General features: G+C 40.3%; 1 protein-coding gene across 2 annotated transcripts in view; it reads right to left on the bottom strand.

Moving 5' to 3' along the window:
* Positions 1-22,687, bottom strand: part of PRKN (parkin RBR E3 ubiquitin protein ligase) — a 1,284,475-nt gene that overhangs the window by 556,043 nt on the left and 705,745 nt on the right. For both annotated transcript variants that reach the window (XM_032651607.1, XM_032651608.1), the window contains exon 6: positions 277-392. In XM_032651607.1, the coding sequence (XP_032507498.1) occupies positions 277-392 (116 nt within the window). The remainder of the gene's footprint in view (positions 1-276; positions 393-22,687) is intronic.

Raw genomic sequence — 22,687 nt, 5'->3', positions numbered from 1 at the left:
GTGAGTTATTAATATAAAGGTCACAGCTTAACAGCAGGAAACACAGAGGCAATGCTCCTAGTAAGATAATATGATCAACACTACATATTTTAATGCCATCTTTATCAACTTTAATGGAAGGACCTAAAATACTGGCTGGTGGGCTGCATTCTGACTTACAGAAAAATGTTTCCGATTTCTCCTTTGAAAAATTAAAAAGTGACTTTAATTACCTATTGTTTGCAGAGAAGTTGAGAAAGCCAGATGTTGAGAGTGACAGTGTTTTCAGATCCTTACCTGATGTCCATACATGTTATGCAGGTGATGTCTCGACTATTTGTTGTGATCAGGTTCAAAGCTACTGACGTTTCCTGGTCAGAGGTCGGGTGTGCTCCACATTTAAAGAAAAATTCCTGAAAGAATGAGAAATACGATCACTGACATGGAATCCGGCTCGCCATTTCCCCCTCTAAACATTTTCACAGTAAAGAACCTCTTCAGGAAGAGAAGAGATCTATCATTAGGTGTGAGTCTGAAATAAAGCAACATCAACTCTTTTGAGGGAAACTAACGCCCTTGTGCCAAACGATTCAACAAGTCCTCTTTTTAGAAGGGTCCAATTGTCTGCTAGTCTTTTCTTCTTTTTCTCTTTCAGCCAGGTTGCTGGGGGAACACTCTGTGTGTGCCCCTAGCTCACCTCTCGGTGAGAAGTGAGTCTGGTAAAATAACACAGTGTGGATGCAGGAGGAAGCCTGAAATAGCATCTCGAAAATGAGGAAGAGGAGACCCTGAGCCACGAGATGATTTGCCCAAAGTCGGACAGTCAGAGGTGAATCCAGGAAGTAACCCAGGCTTCTTAAAGGGAAACTCAGTGCTTTTTCTACAGGATCACCGCACAGCTGGTCAGTCAGCAGCAAGAATATAGTGCAGGGTAAGAAATCTAGCAATCTCAACTACTGACAAGCATGCTAATACTGCAGACTTACGGAGGAGCAGAGTGTGCCTCTCCCCTCGTTCTGCCCCCTTTGGCATCCCAGGATTCCCTGGGAGTCTCACCTGCCCACCCCCTGCCAGGCAGTTAGGAATGTTCTAAACCCGCACCTCTTTCCTTCTTAGTTCATTTCCCAGCCCTGTCCTGCCACACACTCCTTTATCTTAGCTTGTGGGATCGTACTTCCCCAAGCAGGGACTGAACCCTGGCCCTAGGCAGTGAGAGTGTGAAGTCCTAACCTCTGACCGCCAGGGAATTCCCAAGATACATCTTTTGATTGATAATATTCTCCCTTCTCAAACAAAATATTTTTTGTTTTTCTTATTTTCATCTTCTGTTGTTTCTGTATTTTTCACATACCCCTTTTCCCTCTCACACACCAAAGTGTTTGACAGGTAAGTACTCTGCTTCTTGTCAAACAGTCTGTACAGCTTCCATGGTAATAACATCCATGAAGCTAAATTGTGTGCCACTGCAAAACTTCTGTACAAATGTAACACTGGAGGACAGAAGACCCCTTGCATATACACTTAATCCTCCGCTCCATTTGTGTATAACTACTGGGATATAGAAAGTATTTTCCCTTTAAACACTAGACCTGGTGTCAGCAAACTTCTATTAAAGCACCACACATTAAATGTCTTCAGCTTGGCGGGCCATATGGTCTTTGTTGCACTGCTCGACTCTGCATTGTTGTCTAAAAGCAGCCATGGACCATATGCAAATGAATGGATGTGGCTGTGTCCTAATAAAACTTTATTTACAAAAACATGTAGCAAATTGGATTTTGCCTGCAGGCATAGATTGTCCAACCAAAAGACCCCGAGATATCTGTGGAATGTCTTATTCACATTTGTATCCTAACAGTATACAGGACAAGCATTAGATATATTTTCTTTAATTAAAAAAAATCAATAGGTTTACTTAATAAATGCTACCAGTGTTTCTTTATACATCTGACACCACCACTCTTAATCTGTCCTTTCCCTGCTTGTAACCAAACTAACTTCCTCCTCCTCTGACCTGAGACACAGTGAGCCACACCTGTGGGTGTCAAAGTCCAACGGGCATCAGAATCACCCAGGAGGCTTGTTAAACTAGACATCGCTGGGAGCCACCCCAGGTGTTCTGACACGGGGCCAAGGATTTGCATTTCCAACAAGTTTCCAGGTGATGCTGTTACTACTGCTCCGTGGACCACACTTTTGAGAACCACTGAGTTACAGCAACATTAGCAGTAAGGGGAGTAAACTCTACTCATTCTTTCGGAAGACAGTGGCTGTAGCAGACCTCGTTTATCACATGTGAAAATAATGTCATGTCTCAGGGAAAATATGTTACTCTTAAAAATCTGGAGTGTGCAGAGAAATGTCCTCAAGCCAAGAGTTAGGAACCCAGGCTGTTCTTAAGAACAAGTGTCTCATCAATTCCAGATGGTATAGCTGCTAGCTAGCCAGAACCCATCCTACCTGGGGCAAGTGACAGAGCAGCCAACCTGCCAGCCTGCAGTCCTCAGCCCAGAAGATGAGGGTGTGCCAACAGTCCTGCTATGATGGGTGGGGTGTGCAGTGCAGCTGATGGGAGCCCGTCAGGCGTGTCTGTAAAGTCCAACGTGGCTTCCCTTGAAGCAGCATGGAAATCATACTGATTGTTTTTGTTTTCTCTTTTAACATGGAATGCCACCCTTTTCACTCAATTTTTTGAAATGATATACACCCTTCAAAGGTCAGTTCAAGGGTATTATGAAAAAGAGTTAAGGCAAACCTTGACTATCAAAACAAGATGTCTGGAGGGCATGACTGATCCTTGTGAAATACACAGAGCTAGCTGTGACTGCTTTCTGCAGATATGAAAAACTTGCTCACTCATAACGAAAAGTAATTCCTCCAAAATGGCTGAGTTGGCTGGACTATCAAGAAGATATTTCATATACAGATAAATAGTATTTATATTTTTTCTTAGCTTGCAGAAAGCTACTGGTAGACATTCAGCTAACAAATCACATACTGCTCTAACACCAGCTAAAAGTCAGATAAAAGGCAAAATCCTTTTTAATGGAGGTAGGGATTTTACAAACAATGGTATAATAAGTTACAAATGTTTGGAAAATTCCAGTAATTCACATGGTGTGATAGAATTAAAATACAAATTACCAACTCTGTATATTAAATATGTATCAGTCATCAGCGAATTTCCGGGCCTTCTCCACCAGTTTTTGTGAAAGGAGGTTCTTTTCTGGTGTTAGAGTAGCAAAACTGGTGGAGGGTCCGAGATTTTGCCCAGCTTGCAAGCTAACAGACCGTCTCAGGGATGCTGGCAGAAGACATGAGACAAAAAAACTGCATGGCTCAGAGCCCAGGCAGAATGAAGTATGGACATCACGATTATGTCAGTTTCTCTGCATCCCAACTCCCAGGAGATGAAGTGGCCAGGCCAAGCTAGCTGGGGGGTTTCTGCATCACAGCTGAGGACCCTGAGCTTAGGGAACCCAGATCTTTTATAAGGACCTGTAAGCCAACTTCCCCTTTGTCCTAAAGGGAGACACTGTGTTTATTATACTGAACAATAAGCAGGTCCACCTTTTACTCTAGAGAGAGATACTATCATTATTTTCCAGGTTGTTTGCTATACAATTTCCTTGAAAAGATTATCCAGAAAAAAAGGGTAGTTAGTGCTCCTTCACAAGTTGTGCAGAAACTTTAGAGAACCCTGGAGAAGTGTCTGCCAATAGTAACAACACCTTTTCCACAGACTAATCAGCAGAACGAGCTGATCATTTCCTGTCCCGCACAATCAATGGGTCATTAGCACTTTCAAAATCTTTCATTTGCAGGCTGCGTTCAAAACACACAAACAATAAAGCAAAACACAATAGAAGAAAAACCTTGCTGAAAAATTCTACCTTGGGTATTTCAACTTGCTTATGTAGAGTTGTCATCTCACACACACAGCTGCATGATTCTTTTGGAGTAATCGTCTATGAATTCTGCTTTCTATGATGTTTTTCTCTTGATTGTTCAGATTAAAAAATCAAGGATGCCAAAGCCAGAAAAATCTTCTAGCCAGGGTCTAAGCAGTGTGGTCAGAAAGCTGACACCACCGTGAGATCTGGCCATCAGGGGCATGACACCAGCTGATCCCCACAAGGACCCAGGGAACAGCTCACTCTGGGCCAGATGACAGCGGTTGCGCCCCAGGGCCTGGCTGCTTGAGGTGGCATTACTCTAGTTACAGTGGGTGCCGGGTTTGACAAGCAAAGTTACTTCTATATCACCAGGGATATAGTCCCCTATGGGTGCAGAAGAGAAAACTTCTTGTTCATTGAGGGGAGGGACATCTGTCAATTCTAGTGAAGGAAATATAGGATCCTTACGTGGGTAAAGAAAGAATCTCAAAGGGACCCACCCATCTTTCACAAATGCCATCTCACAGGTAAAATCAGCTACAAAAAAACAAGAAAGAAAACCAAACAAATCCAGTCCCATTAAATGAAATGACTTCCTGCACCTAACCAGGAGCTGCAGTTCCCACTGGCTGGCTCACTTCACTTGGATCCATATACTCAGTTCTGGGAGGCCCTAATTAGCTATGGAGCTAAAATCTATGACAGTAATTGGCCAGGATTTTTTTTTCCCCAAATGATAGTGTGAACTATTTTAAAAAATGAAAAAAAAAAATAATCCCAGAGTAAGACCTTAAAAAATGTGCTTGGGTTTATAATGTGACCCTGTTAAATGCTATTTAGTACTATAATGTGCTTTTCACCTTATTAATACTAAAGAGAAAGTCCAAAATATAACAGAGTTATATTCTTTAAGTTCTTAGAAACATACTCATATTTCTGCCATTTCTGTGGACAAGGCTACGATTCTTTCCTTCCATTCTCGCTGAGGCCTCGTATTTTATCATAACCCACTCATCCTTTCCTTTCAGATCTTAGAGGCCTAGCCTGCTGGCTGAATGACGCCCATAAAAAGCAATGTTATACCAAGGGAAAGACCTGTGAACAGTTCAACTGTAGGAAGCTACCTCTTTCTCCTCATTCCATTCTGCTACCTGACTCAAGACGCTGCCAGTGTTTCTAACAAACAAAGGGGAAAATGAAAAGTATGGAAACGAATAAATAAAGCAGCAAAATCTGAACTGATACCAAGAACCCAATTTATAAAAACTTACATAATTAGAAGCTAATCGTCAACTCTAAACACAAATTAATGTGTTCCAAATTTCTATAAAAATAACTTACAACGAACATCTGGCAAGCCCTGCTTGTCTCAAACACAATCTAGTTTCACAGACCTGAAAAAACAGCAGTGAGACCTGACTTCTTCCATCATGAAACTTCAAACAACTTTTATCGAACTTCTTAAAGTTAACAATTTTAATAGATATTGCTTAACAATTACATGTTTTCCACATAAAAATGGTCTCTCTTTACAAAGAGTTAAATCCCATGTTAGTCTCCAACTTCTTCTCAGTTAATATCCCCCAAAGGCAATGTATCTTTCTTTTGATAAAATAAAAGGGACTCACAGTTTTCACTATAAGGTTACAATGCATCTACAGTCTGTACTAAAGAAGTAACTGGCCATTTGCATGGGTCAGGGTCAAGTTAGGGAAGCAGGGCCCATACCAGTTAGTTCAGTTGAGAGAATTTAATGCTGACTGAGATCTAGTTGCAAAGGTGGTGGAAACCCAGAAGAATTAAACCAGGGCAGGAAGCTCCTTGCCATTAGCAGCATTAGCACAGGGTGATCTAATCACCAGGGACTGGGGGACGGGGGTAGGTGGGAGGATGGATAAGATGCAGCCCCTGCCAAAGACCCCTCCCAAAGAGAAAGGGAGAAACATCCCAGCTCTGCCCTCTCTCCACCCTCCTATCTCTCACTAGGCTGTGCTTGGGGAAAGCCCGCCTGAAGCAAGGAGAGGGGGTCTGCCTGTCCAAGCCACGTGCCAGCAGAGAGAGGAAGGGCAGGTGCATCTGAACACCACCAGCACGTGCTGGTGCCCTGCCAGGAGGCAAAGCCAAGTCAAAAGTCTTCAACATTCACTGCTTGTTAGTGGGGACATATTCTAATCAGCCTCCAGAAAAGGAAAAATGATACGTTCAGATACGGTTCTGTATTAAATAAAAATACATAAATATTTACACTAAATAATAAACCTGTCAAAAGATTACCCACCCAAATTTTCAGCTAAGAGGGACTGAGGACACAGGGGCATTGCTATCTATGAGAAAACTAGTAATAAGCGTCTTACATCCCTATCAAAGAGGTCCTCACGGTTACCAAGTTACAACAGACAAACTGTCACTTAGAATCAATCTAAATGTCTCTCGTGAGCCTAGAAATTCTGTCCGTAGTATCCTCAGTCCGTCTCTCCTCAGCCTGCCCGCTCCAACAGCTCCGCACTTGGTTATCTGCAGACTCTTTTGTAAGAAGCAACTGCTAGTTTTAAGTCTCATTAACCATTCAGAAATCTCATTATGAATGTGAATATGATAGTTTTAATTTTCTCTAAGCTAAAACATGACAAATGAGCATAATTACCATACTCTCTGCCTGGCACATAAGAAAAACCTGTAAATGAGCCACGCCACGACCTGCGCATCTGTGCCTTATTAGCGAATCTCAGTTTTCGTGCTGATGCGTTAGGCTCCCTTTATTATGTAAATCCAGGAAACAATTATATAAGCTTGGACGTAAAATAACTATGCAACTTGTTAGGTTGTATAAGACTTGTAGACTTTGCTAATTTAACAATGCCAGTTGTAAAGTTAGGTTACACCTAAGTAAACAAATAAAATCTTGAAAGTTAACGAGTCTGCTATCATGTTCAACGATGTTTGTTTTCTCTCAATAAGGTGTTAATAAAGCCTCTAGATGATGTGCAAAGTTTATCAGGAGAAAGAAAATCAATATACTCCCACAAAAAGCAATATCACGTCAGATCTTTGCTGAGAAGGTCAGTTGCTGCCTGTAAGCATCTCAACCACTGACAAAACCTTACAGAAGGCTTTCCGCCTCCTCCAAGGCCGCTCGTCCTTCGGTTAACAACAAATAAATAGATGATATGCATATAAAGAAGCATGCACACGTGCACAGGCATGTAAACGCACCAGACACTCAACGTGCCAAGCCAAGCCATTCTACGCAGGAAAAAGTCTTAGCTCTGAAGTCAGCAAGCACACAGCTTTCTCATCTCACCACTGCGTCCGTCCAATGGCACAGCCATTTTCATATCAATAACATTGTTATATTCCAAAAGAATTTTTAAAATTTTATCCTATTACCGAAGTTAAAAGTATAAGCTAGGTCTGCTACCTAGTCCAATGTATAATATAAAAATAAAAATGAAATTCTAAAATCCAAAAGGCGAGGAGGAGCTTCAAGATGGCGGAAGACTAAGACGTGGAGATCACCTTCCTCCCCACAGATACACCAGGAATACATCTACACGTGGAACCGCTCCTATAGAACACGTACTGAACGCTGGCAGAAGACCTCAGACCTCCCAAAAGGCAAGAAACTCCCTACGTACCTGGGTAGGGCAAAAGAAAAAACAGAGACAAAGAATAGGGACGGGACCGGCACCAGTGGAAGGGAGCCGTGATGGAGGAACGGTTTTCACACACTAGGAGCCCCTTCGCAGGCGGAGACTGCGGGTGGCGAAGGGGGAAAGCTTCAGGGCCGCGAAGGAGAGCACAGCACAGCGGAGGGCAAAGCGGAGAGATTCCTGCACAGAGGATCAGGGCCGACCGGCACTCACCGGCTCGAGAGGCTTGTCTGCTCACCCGCCAGGGCGGGCGGGGCTCGGAGCTGAGGCTCGGGCTTCGGGCGGAGCGCAGGGAGAGGACAGGCGGCGTGAACACAACCTGAAGGGGGTTAGTGCGCCACGGCTGGCCGGGAGGGAGTCCGGGGGCAAGTCTGGAGCTGCCGAAGAGCTAAGAGACTTTTTCTTGCCTCTCTCTTTCCTGGTGCATGAGGAGACGGGATTCAGAGCGCCGCTTAAAGGAGCTCCAGAGACGGGCGCGAGCCCGGCTATCAGCGCGGACCCCAGACACGGGCATGAGACGCTAAGGCTGCTGCCGCCGCCACCAAGAAGCCTGTGTGCGAGCACAGGTCACTCTCCACACCTCCGCTCCCGGGAACCTGTGCAGGCCGCCACTGCCAGGGTCCCGTGATCCAAAGACAACTTCCCCGGGGGCACGCCTCAGGCTCGTGCAACGTCACGCCGCCTCTGACGCTGCAGGCCCGCCCCGCCTCCGCACTCCTCCCTACCCCCCGGCCTCAGTGAGCCAGAGCCACTGAATCAGCGGCACCTTTAACCCCGTCCTGTCTGAGCGAAGAACAGACGCCTTCCGGAAACCTACACGCAGAGGCGGGGCCAAATCCAAAGCCGAGCCCCGGGAGCTTTGCGAACAAAGAGAAAGGGAAATCTCCCCCAGCAGCCTCAGGAACAGCGGATTAAATCTCCACAATCAACGTGATGTACCTTTATCTGTGGAATACCTAAATAGACAACGAATCACCCCAAATTGAGGAGGTGGATTTTGGGAGCAACGATACATATTTTTTTTCCCATCCTCTCTTTTTGTGAGTGTGTATGTGTATGCTTCTTTGTGTGATTTTGTCTATATAGCTTGGCTTTTACCATTTGTCCTAGGATTCTGTCTGTCCGTATTTCTTTTTTAACTAAAAAAATTTTTTTCTTAATAATTATATTTTATTTCAATAACTTTTATCTTCTTCTTTCTATTTTTTTCTCCCTTTTATTCTGAGCCATGTGGAGGACAGGCTCTTGGTGCTCCAGCCAGGCGTCAGGGCTGTGCCACTGAGGTGGGTGAGCCAAGATCAGAACAGTGGTCCACAAGACACCTCCCAGCTCCACGTAATTTCAAACGGCGAAAATCTCCCAGAGATCTCCATCTGAACGCCAAGACCCAGCTCCACGCAAAAATCATCAAGCTACAGTGCAGGACACCCCATGCCAAACAGCTAGCAAGATAGGAACACAACCCCATCCTTTGGACAGAGGCTGCCGAAAATCATAAGGCCACAGACACCCCAAAACACACCACCAGACCTGGACCTGCCCTCCAGAAAGACAAGATCCTCCTCATCCACCAGAACACAGGCACTAGTCCCCTCCCCCAGGAAGCCTACACAACCCACTGAACCAAGCTTAGCCACTGGGGACAGACAGCAAAAACAATGGACACTATTAACCTGCAGCCTGCGAAAGGAGTCCCCAAATACAGTAAGTTAAGCAAGATGAGAAGACAGAGAAACACAGCAGCAGATGAAAGAGCAAGGCAAAACCCCACCAGACCTAACAAATGAAGAGGAAATAGGCAGTCTACCTGAAAAAGAACTCAGAATAATGATAGTAAAGATGATCCAAAACCTTGGAAATAGAATGGAGAAAATACAAGAAACGTTTAACAAGGACCTAGAAGAACTAAAGAGCAAACAAACAGTGATGAACCACACAGTAAGTGAAATTAAAAGCTCTCTAGAAGGGGTCAACAGCAGAATAACTGAGGCAGAAGAACAGATAAGTGACCTGGAAGATAAAATAGGGGAAATAACTACTGCACAGCAGAATAAAGAACAAAGAATGAAAAGAATTGAGGACAGTCTCAGAGACCTCTGAGACAACATTAAACGCACCAACATTCAAATTATGGGGGTCCCAGAAGAAGAAGAGAAAAAGAAACGGACTGAGAAAATATGTGAAGAGATTATAGTTGAAAACTTCCCTGATATGGGAAAGGAAATAGTCAATCAAGTCCAGGAAGCACAGAGTCCCATACAGGATAAATCCAACGAGAAACACACCAAGACACATATTAATCAAACTATCAAAAATTAAATACAGAAAACAAATATTAAAATCAGCAAGGGAAAAACAACAAATAACAAATAAGGGAATCCCCATAAGGTTAACACCTGCTCTTTCAGCAGAAACTCTGCAAGCCAGGAGGGAGTGGCAGGACATATTTAAAGCGATGAAGGAGAAAACCCTACAACCAAGATTACTCTACCCAGCAAGGATCTCATTCAGATTTGATGGAGAAATTAAAAGCTTTACAGACAAGCAAAAGCTAAGAGAATTCAGCACCACCAAACCAGCTTTACAACAAATGCTAAAGGAACTTCTCTAGGCAGGAAACACAAGAGGAGGAAAAGACCTACAATAATAAACCCAAAACAATTAAGAAAATGGTAATAGGAACATACATATCGATAATGACCTTAAATGTAAATGGATTAAATGCTGCAACCTAAAGACACAGAGTGGCTGAATGGATGCAAAAACAAGACCCATATATATGCTCTCTACAAGAGACCCACTTCAGACCTAGGGACACATACAGACTGAAAGTGAGGGGATGAAAAACATATTCCATGCAAAACCTAACCTTACACCTAAAGCAATTAGACAAAGAAGAACAAAAAACCCCCAAAGTTAGCAGAAGGAAAGAAATCTTAAAGGTCAGATCAGAAATAAATGAAAAAGAAATGAAGGAAACGATAGCAAAGATCAATAAAACTAAAAGCTGGTTCTTTGAGAAGATAAACAAAATTGATAAACCATTAGCCAGACTTATCAAGAAAAAAAGGGAGAAGATTCAAATCAATAGAATTAGACACGAAAAAGGAGAAGTAACAACTGACACTGCAGAAATACAAAGCATCATAATAGGTTACTAGAAGCAAATATATGCCAATAAAATGGACAACCTGGAAGAAATGGACAAATTCTTGGAAATGCACAAACTTCCGAGACTGAACCAGGAAGAAATGGAAAATATGAACAGACCAATCACAGGCACTGAAATTGAAACTGTGATTAAAAATCTTCCAACAAACAAAAGCCCAGGACCAGATGGCTTCACAGGCAAATTCTATCAAACACTTAGAGAAGAGCTAACACCTAACCTTCTCAAACTTTTCCAAAATATAGCAGAGGGAGGAACACTCCTAAACTCATTCTACGAGGCCACCATCACCCTGATACCAAAACCAGACAAAGATGTCACAAAGAAAGAAAACTACAGACCAATATCACTGATGAACATAGATGCAAAAATCCTCAACAAAATACTAGCAAACAGAATCCAAGAGCACATTAAAAGGATCATACACTATGATCAAGTGGGGTTTATCCCAGGAATGCAAGGATTCTTTAATATATGCAAATCAATCAATGTGATACACCATATTAACAAACTGAAGGAGAAAAACCATATGATCATCTCAATAGATGCAGAGAAAGCTTTCAACAAAATTCAACACCCATTTACGATAAAAACCCTCCAGAAAGTAGGCATAGAGGGAACTTTCCTCAACATAATAAAGACCATATATGACAAACCCATAGCCGACATCATCCTCAGTGGTGAAAAACTGAAAGCATTTCCACTAAGATCAGGAAGAAGACAAGGTTGCCCACTCTCACCACTCTTATTCAACATAGTTTTGGAAGTTTTAGCCACAGCAATCAGAGATGAAAAGGAAATAAAAGGAATCCAAATTGGAAAAGAAGAAGTAAAGCTGTCAGTGTTTGCAGATGACATGATACTATACATAGAGAATCCTAAAGATGCTACCAGAAAACTACTAGAGCTAATCAATGAATTTGGTAAAGTAGCAGGATACAAAATTAATGCACAGAAATCTCTTGCGTTGCTATACACTAATGATGAAAAATCTTAAATTGTTGAGTTTATTTACAAAAATAAACTCAAAGTGGATTAAAGACCTAAATGTAAGGCCAGACACCATCAAACTCCTAGAGGAAAACATAGGAAGGACACTCTATGACATAAATCACAGCAAGATCCTTTTTGACCCACTTCCTAGAGAAATGGAAATAAAAGCAAAAATAAACAAATGGGACCTAATGAAACTTAAAAACTTTTGCACAGCAAAGGAAACCATAAACAAGACGAAAAGAGAACCCTTAGAATGGGAGAAAATATTTGCAAATGAAGCAACGGACAAAGGATTAATCTCCAAAACTTACAAGCAACTCAAGCAGCTTAATACCGAAAAAACAAACAACCCAATCCAAGAATGGGCAGTAGACCTAACTGGACATTTCTCCAAAGAAGATATACAGATTGCCAACAAACACATACAAGAATGCTCAACATCGTTAATCATTAGAGAAATGCAAATCAAAACTACATTAAGATATCACCTCACACTGGTCAGAATGGCCATCATCAAAAAATATACAAACAATAAATGCTGGAGAGCATGTTCATTAAAGGGAACCCTCTTGCACTGTTGGTGGGATTGCAAATTGATACAGCCACTATGGAGAACAGTACAGAGGTTCCTTAAACAACTAAAAATAGAATTACCATATGACCCAGCAACCCCACTACTGGGGATATACCCTGAGAAAACCGTAATTCAAAAAGAGTCATGTACCAAAATATTCATTGCAGCTCTATTTACAATAGCCAGGACATGGAAGCAACCTAAGTGTCCATCAACAGATGAATGGATAAAGAAGATATGGCACATACATACAATGGAATATTACTCAGCCATAAAAAAGAATGAAACTGAGTTATTTGTAGTGAGGTGGATGCACCTAGAGTCTGTCATACAGCGTGAAGTAAGTCAGAAAGAGAAAAACAAATACCGTATGCTAACACATATATATGGAATTTAAAAAGAAAAAAGAAAAATGGGCATGAAGAGCCTAGGGGCAAGACGGGAATAAAGACACAGACCTACTAGAGAATGGACTTGAGGATATGGGGAGGGGGAAGGGTAAGCTGAGACAAAGTGAGAGAGTGGCATGGACATATATACACTACCAAACGTAAAAAAGATAGCTAGTTGGAAGCAGCCGCATAGCACAGGGAGATCAGCTCGGTGCTTTGTGACCACCTAGAGGGGTGGGATAGGGAGGGTGGGAGGGAGGGAGACGCAAGAGGGAAGAGATATGGGAGATACGTATATGTATAACTGATTCACTTTGTCATAAAGCAGAAACTAACACACCAGTGTGAAGCAATTATACTCCAAGAAAGATGTTAAAAAAAAAAAAAAGTCCCAAAGGCTCTGAAAACACAAAATTTTTTGTTTCTAAACTTGGCATGAAAATTCATTTATGGCATAACCTGACATGAACTGGCATGACATTATTTCTGGTCTATATTTATCCAGCCTAGTGTGACTATTCATGCTTTTCACTGAAAAATTACTATTTTTTTAAAAAATGACAGGGTGTAGACATTCCTGGAGATATTTCAGTTAAAATGTATGAACTGCAGGGCTTCCCTGGTGGCGCGGTGGTTGAGAGTCCGCCTGACGATGCAGGGGACGCGGGTTCGTGCCCCGGTCTGGGAAGATCCCACATGCCGCGGAGCCGCTGGGCCTGTGAGCCATGGCCGCTGAGCCTGTGCGTACGGAGCCTGTGCTCCGCAACGGGAGAGGCCACAGCCGTGAGAGGCCCGCGTACCGCAAAAAAAAGAAAAAAAAAAAAAAGTATGAACTGCAGAATATTTCTAATATCTAAAAATTTCTAAATTTAAAACACTTCTGGCCCCCAGGTAGTAGATAAGTGGTTACGATTCTGCAACATAAAATTGTCTTAAATTCTTACTAATCCAGCAGGATGATCCTTGAAGTTCTAGACAGTCTTTTATGTGAATCACTACAATGGTACCTTTAGTTCAGTCCAAATGAATAATTTTAGTCTACTTGAAATACGTACATAAATAAATCCATGTGCACTTCCTACATTTCCCTTTATGCCAGACATAAACAATTTGAAAACTTTTAATGCCACATACCTTCAAGAAGTCTAACTTCAAAACAAAAGCCACAAATACAATGATTATCTTCCCCTCTACACCTGGATTGTAAGTTCTTCAGTGTGCCTTGACGAGGGCTTATTCAAATGTAATACTACTCAGTCATAATTGACTACTTGTAATTTACAAATAAAAGGGGGAATTGTTAAAGGAGACATATCAGGTGATTCCTGAAGAGTATGCTAGAAGGTTTGGGGTCATTACTGACGCTTATAAAGTGCATGAGTTTACATAAATGTCTCTGTTCAGGCGGGAAAAAACAATCCTCATTCTCAGCTCAGGCAGCGGCTCAGACACCCTCAGACCCTGTTCCTCCCCTTCTCCTTCTCAGCCCAGGGTGAACTGGCATCTCTGGCTTCTCAGTCGGAACACAACATCCCTCCACTTGCAGCCACAGCGTGAGAACCTATCCAAGAATGAAGCCAGTGCTCAGAAGGGAACAGGGACAAGAGATGGAGAGGCAGAGCCCATGACCACATTCGTGTCCTGGATTTAGCTATGCCTGTGGCCCAGTTAATTCGTTTATTTACATCCACCTCAAGAAATAACCATGCTTCTGGGGATTTTTCCCTCCAACGTTTACTCGTTCAGAAACAAGTGTGGTATCTTCTCCTTGCTCAGCCCTCAACTAAAAGCTGAGGATACAAAGGTAAACAAAATCCCTGCAAGAGTCCATAAGCCTGAAGGATAACGAGACACATCAACAAATATTTAAACAAAATTAAAACATGGTGAATACCTTCCAGACACCTGAACGCTCATCTGGGCAGGGGCGAGAGGACAATGCGCAGCTTATGGGAGAACGGGAAGGCTTGGCTTTGAAGGGATAGTTCAAGTGGGTTTTAAACGGTCAGAGTTTGCCAGGTGGAGATGGTAGAGAAGAGAGCTCGGGAGCAAAGGTGCGTGAGAACTTGTGAGAACTTGTGCGGGGGGAATCAGACTCGCCGGAGCCTGGGACGCCTGGGCAGGGGAATGATGGGAAATCTGTAATTCTCTGTGCACACACACATTGGTCACACCCCACCAAACTCATGCTAGTGCTTTGAGAACCTGAAATGTGCTGCTTATGTGACTCTTCACTGTCATTCTTCAACAATAGAAAGGTGTGACAGCCAAGAATAGGAACCACGACTATTTCCTTGTCACCAATTTTGAACGATCACGTTTTCGAAACAGGTGTTTGATTTTTACTTAGCAGTGCATGTAAACTTCCAAGACAAATTTTCACATTATCTTTCAGACTGGAAAACAGGGATTTTCTTTTTCCTTTATTATCTTGGAGAAAGCTTTCACCCCAGTGGTTGTGCCCTAGATATTACATCACTGCAGAATTTTGAGAGCAAATGCTTTGCCTATGGTTGTTACTATGTGTCAGCTTGTGCATAATCATCTTGCTCTTAACATTCCTTAAAGGCCCTTGACTCCAATCTCTCTGGAACTTAAGGACAGCTTTCAAAGTTGTATTTGTTCCATAGCGTACTGTGAGCTGAGAGGCACCTAATGGCCAGAGAGCACAGCTTTTCCTGACATCTAACTTATTCTCGGGAATTACTAGCCATTTCAGGAGAATCTGGTTAATTATTTACACACACTACAGCTGTTAGTCTTCTTTACCACGGTCTGACGTTCAGTTGACTAGCTAGTTGCTCCAGCATGACTTGCCCTGGTTTGCCATCAGCATTCCAATAATGTCTAATAATGTTAGCTTCCCTCTCACCACAGCCCAACAGCAGCTACTTACGTGATGTCATCTGCTCAGTGTAGAAGTCGAGCATATCTCTTCTTTCAATTTTGCAGCCCAGCCAGACAACAAAAGACAATATTCACTATTCTAATTGTGCTTTATTTCCTTTAGAAGCTAAAGGTTTCATAAGCTCTCATAATGTGTCGGCTTGAAGGAACATAATGGCTTCACAGCATCTGCTAGTTTCATGTTTAAGCAAAGCTTTCCCGCTTTTGTTCTCTGATAAATAAAATGAGATGTTAAAATATTTTGTTCTTAACAGAACGTTCCCTTTGTAATTTTGATTACTTGAGTCAACCTTCCAGAGAGGATACATAAACAAGTATCTGTTAGCTGCTAATAATCCGCAAGACACTGAGGAGACGGGTCATACTTTTGAAAGTTTACAATGACTCACCATCCCTAGATGAACTGTGTTCCTACCATTTTCTAGGCAATCTCTAGAAGTTGGCAGTTATTTCATGTTTGCTTCTAAATGTGCAAAAAACTTATTCCAATCAACAATGGTAAATAATGTAAAGGAACTAGTTAATCATATTTTCCTGGTTCTTTATCCTCCATATTAAACACAGGGGCCTGAGCAAGGCTTCTGAAGCCTTTCCGGCACTCACCTGTCTCACCAGCTTTCCCTCCACATTGCTGCCCCAGTCCTGCCAGAAGGACCTTTTCTTGTCACCCAGAGGGCTGCACTCTCTCTCGTTCTGGTTCCTTGCACAGGATTTCCTACTACCTGGACTGTCTTCCTTCTCCCACTCATTTCAAACTCCCAAGTGTCCTTCATGCCTCAGCTTACTTGTCACCAGCTCCTGAAGCCTTCCTGATTTCCCAGGGCTGGGTGAGAGCTATTTCCACGTCATCTTCTGTTTCTACCCTGCTCTGTGTTTAGTGCCTTCGGAGCCCTTACCTGTGGGGCTGAGAGCACCTGCTTGTCTAGTGGACTCATCACAGGGCAAATGAACTGAGGGCATTTCATGCTGGTGCCTGGCACAGGGCCTGGTACACTGTAGGTGTCCAAGTGGTCGAAAGAATGAGCTCTCCAAGCGTATTTGAAGAGCAAGAAAGAAGGGTGAAGAAGAAGTCTCCTGGGCCCGGGGGCATGCTCTGGGGAAAGTGATGGACAGGAAATTCTGAATCACAGCCTTCTGTATTCCTGGGAATTGTGTTCGTTCCTCTATCTTTGCCGGCCTGTGCCTTCCTCTGAGCTTTTACTGCTGCTGTGGTTCCTGCTGTTGAATCTACTGTGCTGCTTGTTAGGAAAATTGCCCCCAGTCCCTGGATCCAGTGGTGACGGAATGACGCTGTCACTTTTCTCTTGTAGCCAGAGGCTGAGAAACGCAGCCACTGTAACTTCAAAGTGTCCAGTCTAGACACGGAAAGTGCAAGAGAAACATAGTTTTGTGTAGCAATAATTCACAGAATGATAACTTGCTTTTGGCTACAAGCAAAGAGAGATATGGAACAAACAAAAAAAAAAAGCCTAGCTTTAAAACATTTTAAATGACTTTAGACTTGGAATCTAAACTTTTTTTTTCCCCTCGAAAGCCCTTGTTTCCCTTGGCAAGCAGGATTTAAAGCTTCTTTTTATTCCTGTTTTCTTTATTGCAGGCAGCACAAGCAACCATAAACGCTCCACTCAAGACAAAACTGGGCAAAGGCAAGTCCTTTATATACTTTAATAGTTTCCTGCATTCTCTGCATTTATTTTATTTCCTCATTATAAAAGGAAAAAAATAAAGTACAATTCGTAAATTTACCTATGAACTATATACATACAGGAAAACCAAGATGAATAGAATTTGGAAATAAATATTACAGAGTGATTTTTTTTTTACTTTTTATTAAGACAAGTTTTTAGAAGAGTTTTAGGTTAACAGCAAAACTGAAGGGAAGGTACAGGGATTTCTCCTATACTCCCAACCCCCTACATGCACAGCCCCCCTATTATCAACGTCCCCCAAGAGAGTAGTACATTTTTCACAGTGATGAACCTATATTGACACGACATAACCACACAAAGTCCACAGTTCATATTACGGTTCACTCTCTGTGTTGAACATTCTACAGGTTTGGACAAAAGTGTAATGACATGTATCCATCATTACAGTATTTTACAGATTTTCACTACCCTAAAAATCCTCTGTGCTCCAACAGTTCATCCCTCTTCCATCTCCCAAGCCCTGACAGCTACCGATTCTTTTTTTATTCTCCATAGTTTTGCCTTTTCCAGAATGTCATATCTTTGGAATCATACAGTATGTAGGCTTCTCAGATTGGCTTCTTTCACTTAGTTATATGCACATAAGGTTCTTCCAGGTCTTTTCATGGCTTGATAGCTCGTTTCCTTTTAGCACTGAGTAATATTCCATCGTCTGGATGGACCAGTTTATCCATTCACCTACTGAAGGACATCTCGGTTCCTTCCATGTTTTGGTAGTTTTGAATAAAGCTGCTATAAACATCCATGAGCAGATTTTTGTGTGGACATAAATTTTCCAACTCCCTTAGGTAAATACCAAAGAATGTGATTGCTGGATCATATGGTAAGAGTTTTGTGAGAAACCTCCAAACTATCTTTCAAAGTGGCTATACCATTTTCTTTTTCCACCAGCAGTGAATGACAGTTCCTGTTGCCCCACACCCTCTCCAGCATTTGGTGTTGTCAATATTTGAGATTTTGATCATTCTAATAGGTGTGTAGTGGTATCTCATTGTTGCTTTCATTTGTGTTTCCCTGATGACATATGATGTGGAGCATATTTTTAGATGCTTATTTGCCATCTGTATGTCTCCTTTGGTGACGTGTCTGTTAAAGTCTTTGGTGTATTTTAAAATTAGGTTGTTTTCTTTTTGTTGAGTTTTAAGGAATTTTGGTGTATTTTGGAATTTGCAATTATTTTCTCTCAGTCTATGGCTTATCTTCTCATAACCTTGACATTGTAGAGCAAAAGTTTGGTAGAGAAAAAGTTTTGAATTTTAATGAGGTCCGGCTTATCAATTATTTCTTTCATGGATTGTGCCTTTGATGTTGTATCTAAAACATTGTGCTATGCCCAAGTTCATCTAGGTTTTCTCCTATGTTATCTTCTAAGAGGTCTATGGTTTTGTGCTTTACCTGTAGGTCTATGATGCATTTTGAGTTAATTTTTGTGAAGGGTGTAAGGTCTGTGCCTAGGTCCATTTTTTGCATGTAGATATCCAGTTTTTCCAGCATTATTTGTTGAAAAGACTATCTTTGCTCCAGTGTATTGTCCTTTGCTCTTTTGTCAAAGATCAATTGATTATACTTATGGGGTTTATGTGATGGTTCTCTATGCTGTTCCACTCGTCTGTTTGTCCATTCTTTCACAATACTACACTGTCCCGATTGCTGCGGCTTCATCATAAATCTTGAAGTCAGGTAGTGTCTGTCCTCCAACTTTGTCCTTCTCTTTCAATATTGCATTGGTTATTCCGGGTCTTCTTCTTCTTCATCTAAACTTTAGAATCAGTTTGTTGATATCTGTAAAATACCTGCTGGGATTTTGATTGGAATTACATTGCAAGTATAGATCAAGTTGGGAAGAACTTAACATCCTGACAATATTGAGTCTTCCTAGCCACAAACATGGAATATCTTCCCATTTACTCCTAACTTCTTTGATTTCAGTCATCAGGGTTTTATAGTTTTCCTCATATAGGCTTTATATACATTTTGGTAGATTTATACGTGAATATTTGTTTTGAGATGCAAACGTAAGTGGTATTGTGCTTTTAATATCACATTCCACTTGTTCATTGTTGTTATATAGGAAAGTGATGGACTTTTATTAACCTTTTGTCCCACAACCTGCTATAATCACTTATTAGTTCCAGGAGTATTTGGTTTATTTTTTTCTGATTCTTTTGAATTTTCTGCATAGATGATCATGTCATCTTTGTACAAAGACAATTTTATTTCTTCCTTCCCAATCTGTAAACCTTTATTTACTTTTCTTTCCTTGTTGTGTTAGCAAACTCTTCCAGTATGATGCTGAAAAGCAGTAGTGAGACGGAATTCCTTACCTTATACCTTATCTTAGCAGGAAAGCTTCTAGTTTCTCTATATCAGGTATGACACAGTATTTTCTCTATGTCAGCATAACAAATTACAAATGCAAGAAGTAAAAACCCAATCAGCCATTCTCCTTATGGAATATGTATAGATGTGTGTAGGCATGTATGTTTTATAAACATGTATATTTCTCATTGACTGGTCAATTTAAAAGTCAAATAAATTTATACTATCTATCTTTCGTAGTAAGTAAAACGATAAGGAAAAAATCAAACCTTTTAAGTCATGAGAGTACCATTAAAATAACACATGTTAATGTTTATACATTTATCCCAATTGTTTTGAGAAATGCATGTTATGTTGGAGGAGCAAAGATGAAGAATATCCCTGAGACTGCATAGTCTAGGAGGAAGGAGACATGTAAAAATAAACATGCAAACAAACAAAATAAGGGATTGTGGAGAAATATCAGTGTGACCCTCTTTATCTCTTAAGTAGGCTTATCATTAAGCCTACTTAAATCTCAGAGAAGGCATCTGTGCATGGTCTGTGTGTGAGGGGAAAGTCTCCAGGGCAGTTCTAGGCCACTGCCAGTGGGGACCAGGCAGCAGACGCCCCTCCACATCCGTGCAGGAGAGACTCCTGATGACGTCTGGTAGCCCTGAGGTCAGTTATACCATTGGGAAGAATTTTTTTTTTTTTAATCTAAAGAAAATTCTTAAGGAAATATAACTGGGACACAATAAAGTGTTTTAATCAGGTTTAGGTGTAATTTGAGAACATAATTTAAGAATTTAAAATTTCAATTAAAAACAAACGAAAGAAATGTATATTGCTCCAAGAGTGAAGGCAGAGTAAAACTATTAATAAAATGGAAACCATGAGTGAAAAGGTCAGAGCCATGAATGTGAAAATGAGTACATCAATATGCAAATCATAAACAAAGAGAAGAATTAAAGAAATAACACAGAAGATCTTCTGCGAGGTAAAGCATTGACATTTGTAAGCTACCCAAACAAATCCAAACCATAGAATAAGATAAAACAACATCCTAATTCACATGAAGAAACTAGTGTACATTAATTTGAAAGGCCAATAAAGCTACCAGAAAAGTAATACAATATATTGATTTACTCATGAATGATGCAAAAATTCAAAATATATTTCTGACAAATTAATACTAGCATTGTAGTAAAATATGAATATGCCTTGAACATTTGTTTATTTATTTAGCAAATATTTACTGAGCATCATCTCTGTGCCGGATATTATTCTAGATGCCAAAGAAACAATGATAAACAAAACAGTCATAGTATAAACATTCTAGGATGAGGAAAAGACCATAAACAAACAAATAAATATGTGATATATTTCCAGACAGTGAGGACTGCAATAAGAAACTAAGGTAGGAATGATGTATTTCGAAGTACAAGGATGCAACAACCTTAACAAATTTGTCAATTTAATTCATACCATCCAAACTTAAAGGAGATATATGTGATTAGGTCAATGGAAAACCCAAATCACTTGATCAAAATCAGAAGCCATTCCTAAAAATCCTGTATAAAATAAGAAGAAAATTCAGCTACACTAACACAAAAAATAATATTCAGCTACCATAAATTTAATAAAGTCATCTGTCAACAGGAAATCATTTCAACTAAATGAAAATGCTCACTAGTACTAGTATTATCCATGGTTGAAGAAGAAAAGAAAACAGAACACACATCATCAATGTTAAAAAAAAATGACAAATTTATCTTTATTCTAGATGACATGATAACATACCTAAAAAACTCGAGACTCTATTAAAAGTTACAAAAGTTAATGAGAAAATTTTGTTACATGGATAAATACAAAGTATATAGTAAAAATTAATTGATTTTCCCTGTATTAGCAAAATTCAGTTAGAAAAGAAAATAGAAAAAAATCCCTTTCCTAATAGCGACAAAAGCCATAAAATAATGGTACATTTATTCAACAAGAAAGGCAAAGGATTTATTACAAGTATTTAAAATAAAGACTTGAGTAAATGAAGAGGCAGAGTCCTGAATGTAAAGGTTATTATCAATGAAAAAATAGTGCTAGAATTTATATATACTTTTGGTTCAAGTCACATTGGAATCCTAGGTGGAATTATTTTGGTGGAAGAGAAGAAGATTGGCACAAAGATTTTTATTTTTTTTGGTCATTTTTTTTAAACATCTTTATTGAAGTATAATTGCTTTACAATGGTGTGTTAGTTTCAGAAAGATTTTTTAAAAATCGTATGAAAAATAAAGGTGTGAGAATTTACATTTTTGTATAATGAGGGTGAGGGTAACACCTAGGAGGTGTTACAACTTATTAAGCTATATAATATAATAATATAATATAATAGCCAAAGAAACATAGTATTTGTGTAGAAATACATAAATAGGCCAATGGAACAGAATAGAGAACCTAGAAATATCTGTAAATATATATGCAACTTATATGACAAAGTTGGCCTTTCCATTCAGTGGGACAAAGATGGGTTATTTGACAAATGGTGTGGGTATAACTGAATAGCTAATAGTTGGAGTGAGTAAATGGTCAGCCATTATTAAAGAAAAGAATTCCAGATGGATTAAATATCTAAATATGAAAACAAACAACAAAAAGTTTAATAAATATTAAATGGAAAAAACTGTTGGTTAATTCATATAAATTGCAATGTGAGCAGTGGGGAGAGCTTCTTTGGAAAAATATAAATGAAGTCTCCTTGTATAAAGAAAATGCTCTGAATTTCAAAACTTTCTGCAATGCAAAAAGACTAAAATGTTTATACAACACATACTAGACAAAGGGTTAATATACCTACTCTTAAAAAATACTTCTGCCAATTACATTAGAAAATAGCCAACAGTCCAATTCAATACCAAATAGAATATGAGACGGCAAATCCAGGAAGAGAAAATTCAAAAAGAGTAATAACATGAAAAGATGCTTACCTTTACTGGTGGTCAGAAAAGTGATAATTAAGAACAACAAGGACATGCCATTTTCACACTTGACTTTAACACACTCACTAGCGCAAGCATTCAATGCTAGTGAGTGTGTGTTAAATGAGAACACTGTGTG

The sequence above is a fragment of the Phocoena sinus genome, chromosome 12 (assembly GCF_008692025.1).
Source record: "Phocoena sinus isolate mPhoSin1 chromosome 12, mPhoSin1.pri, whole genome shotgun sequence".
Classification (NCBI taxonomy): Eukaryota; Metazoa; Chordata; class Mammalia; order Artiodactyla; family Phocoenidae; genus Phocoena; species Phocoena sinus.
Note: the sequence above shows the minus strand (reverse complement) of the source record. Positions and strands in the feature narration are given on the sequence as shown.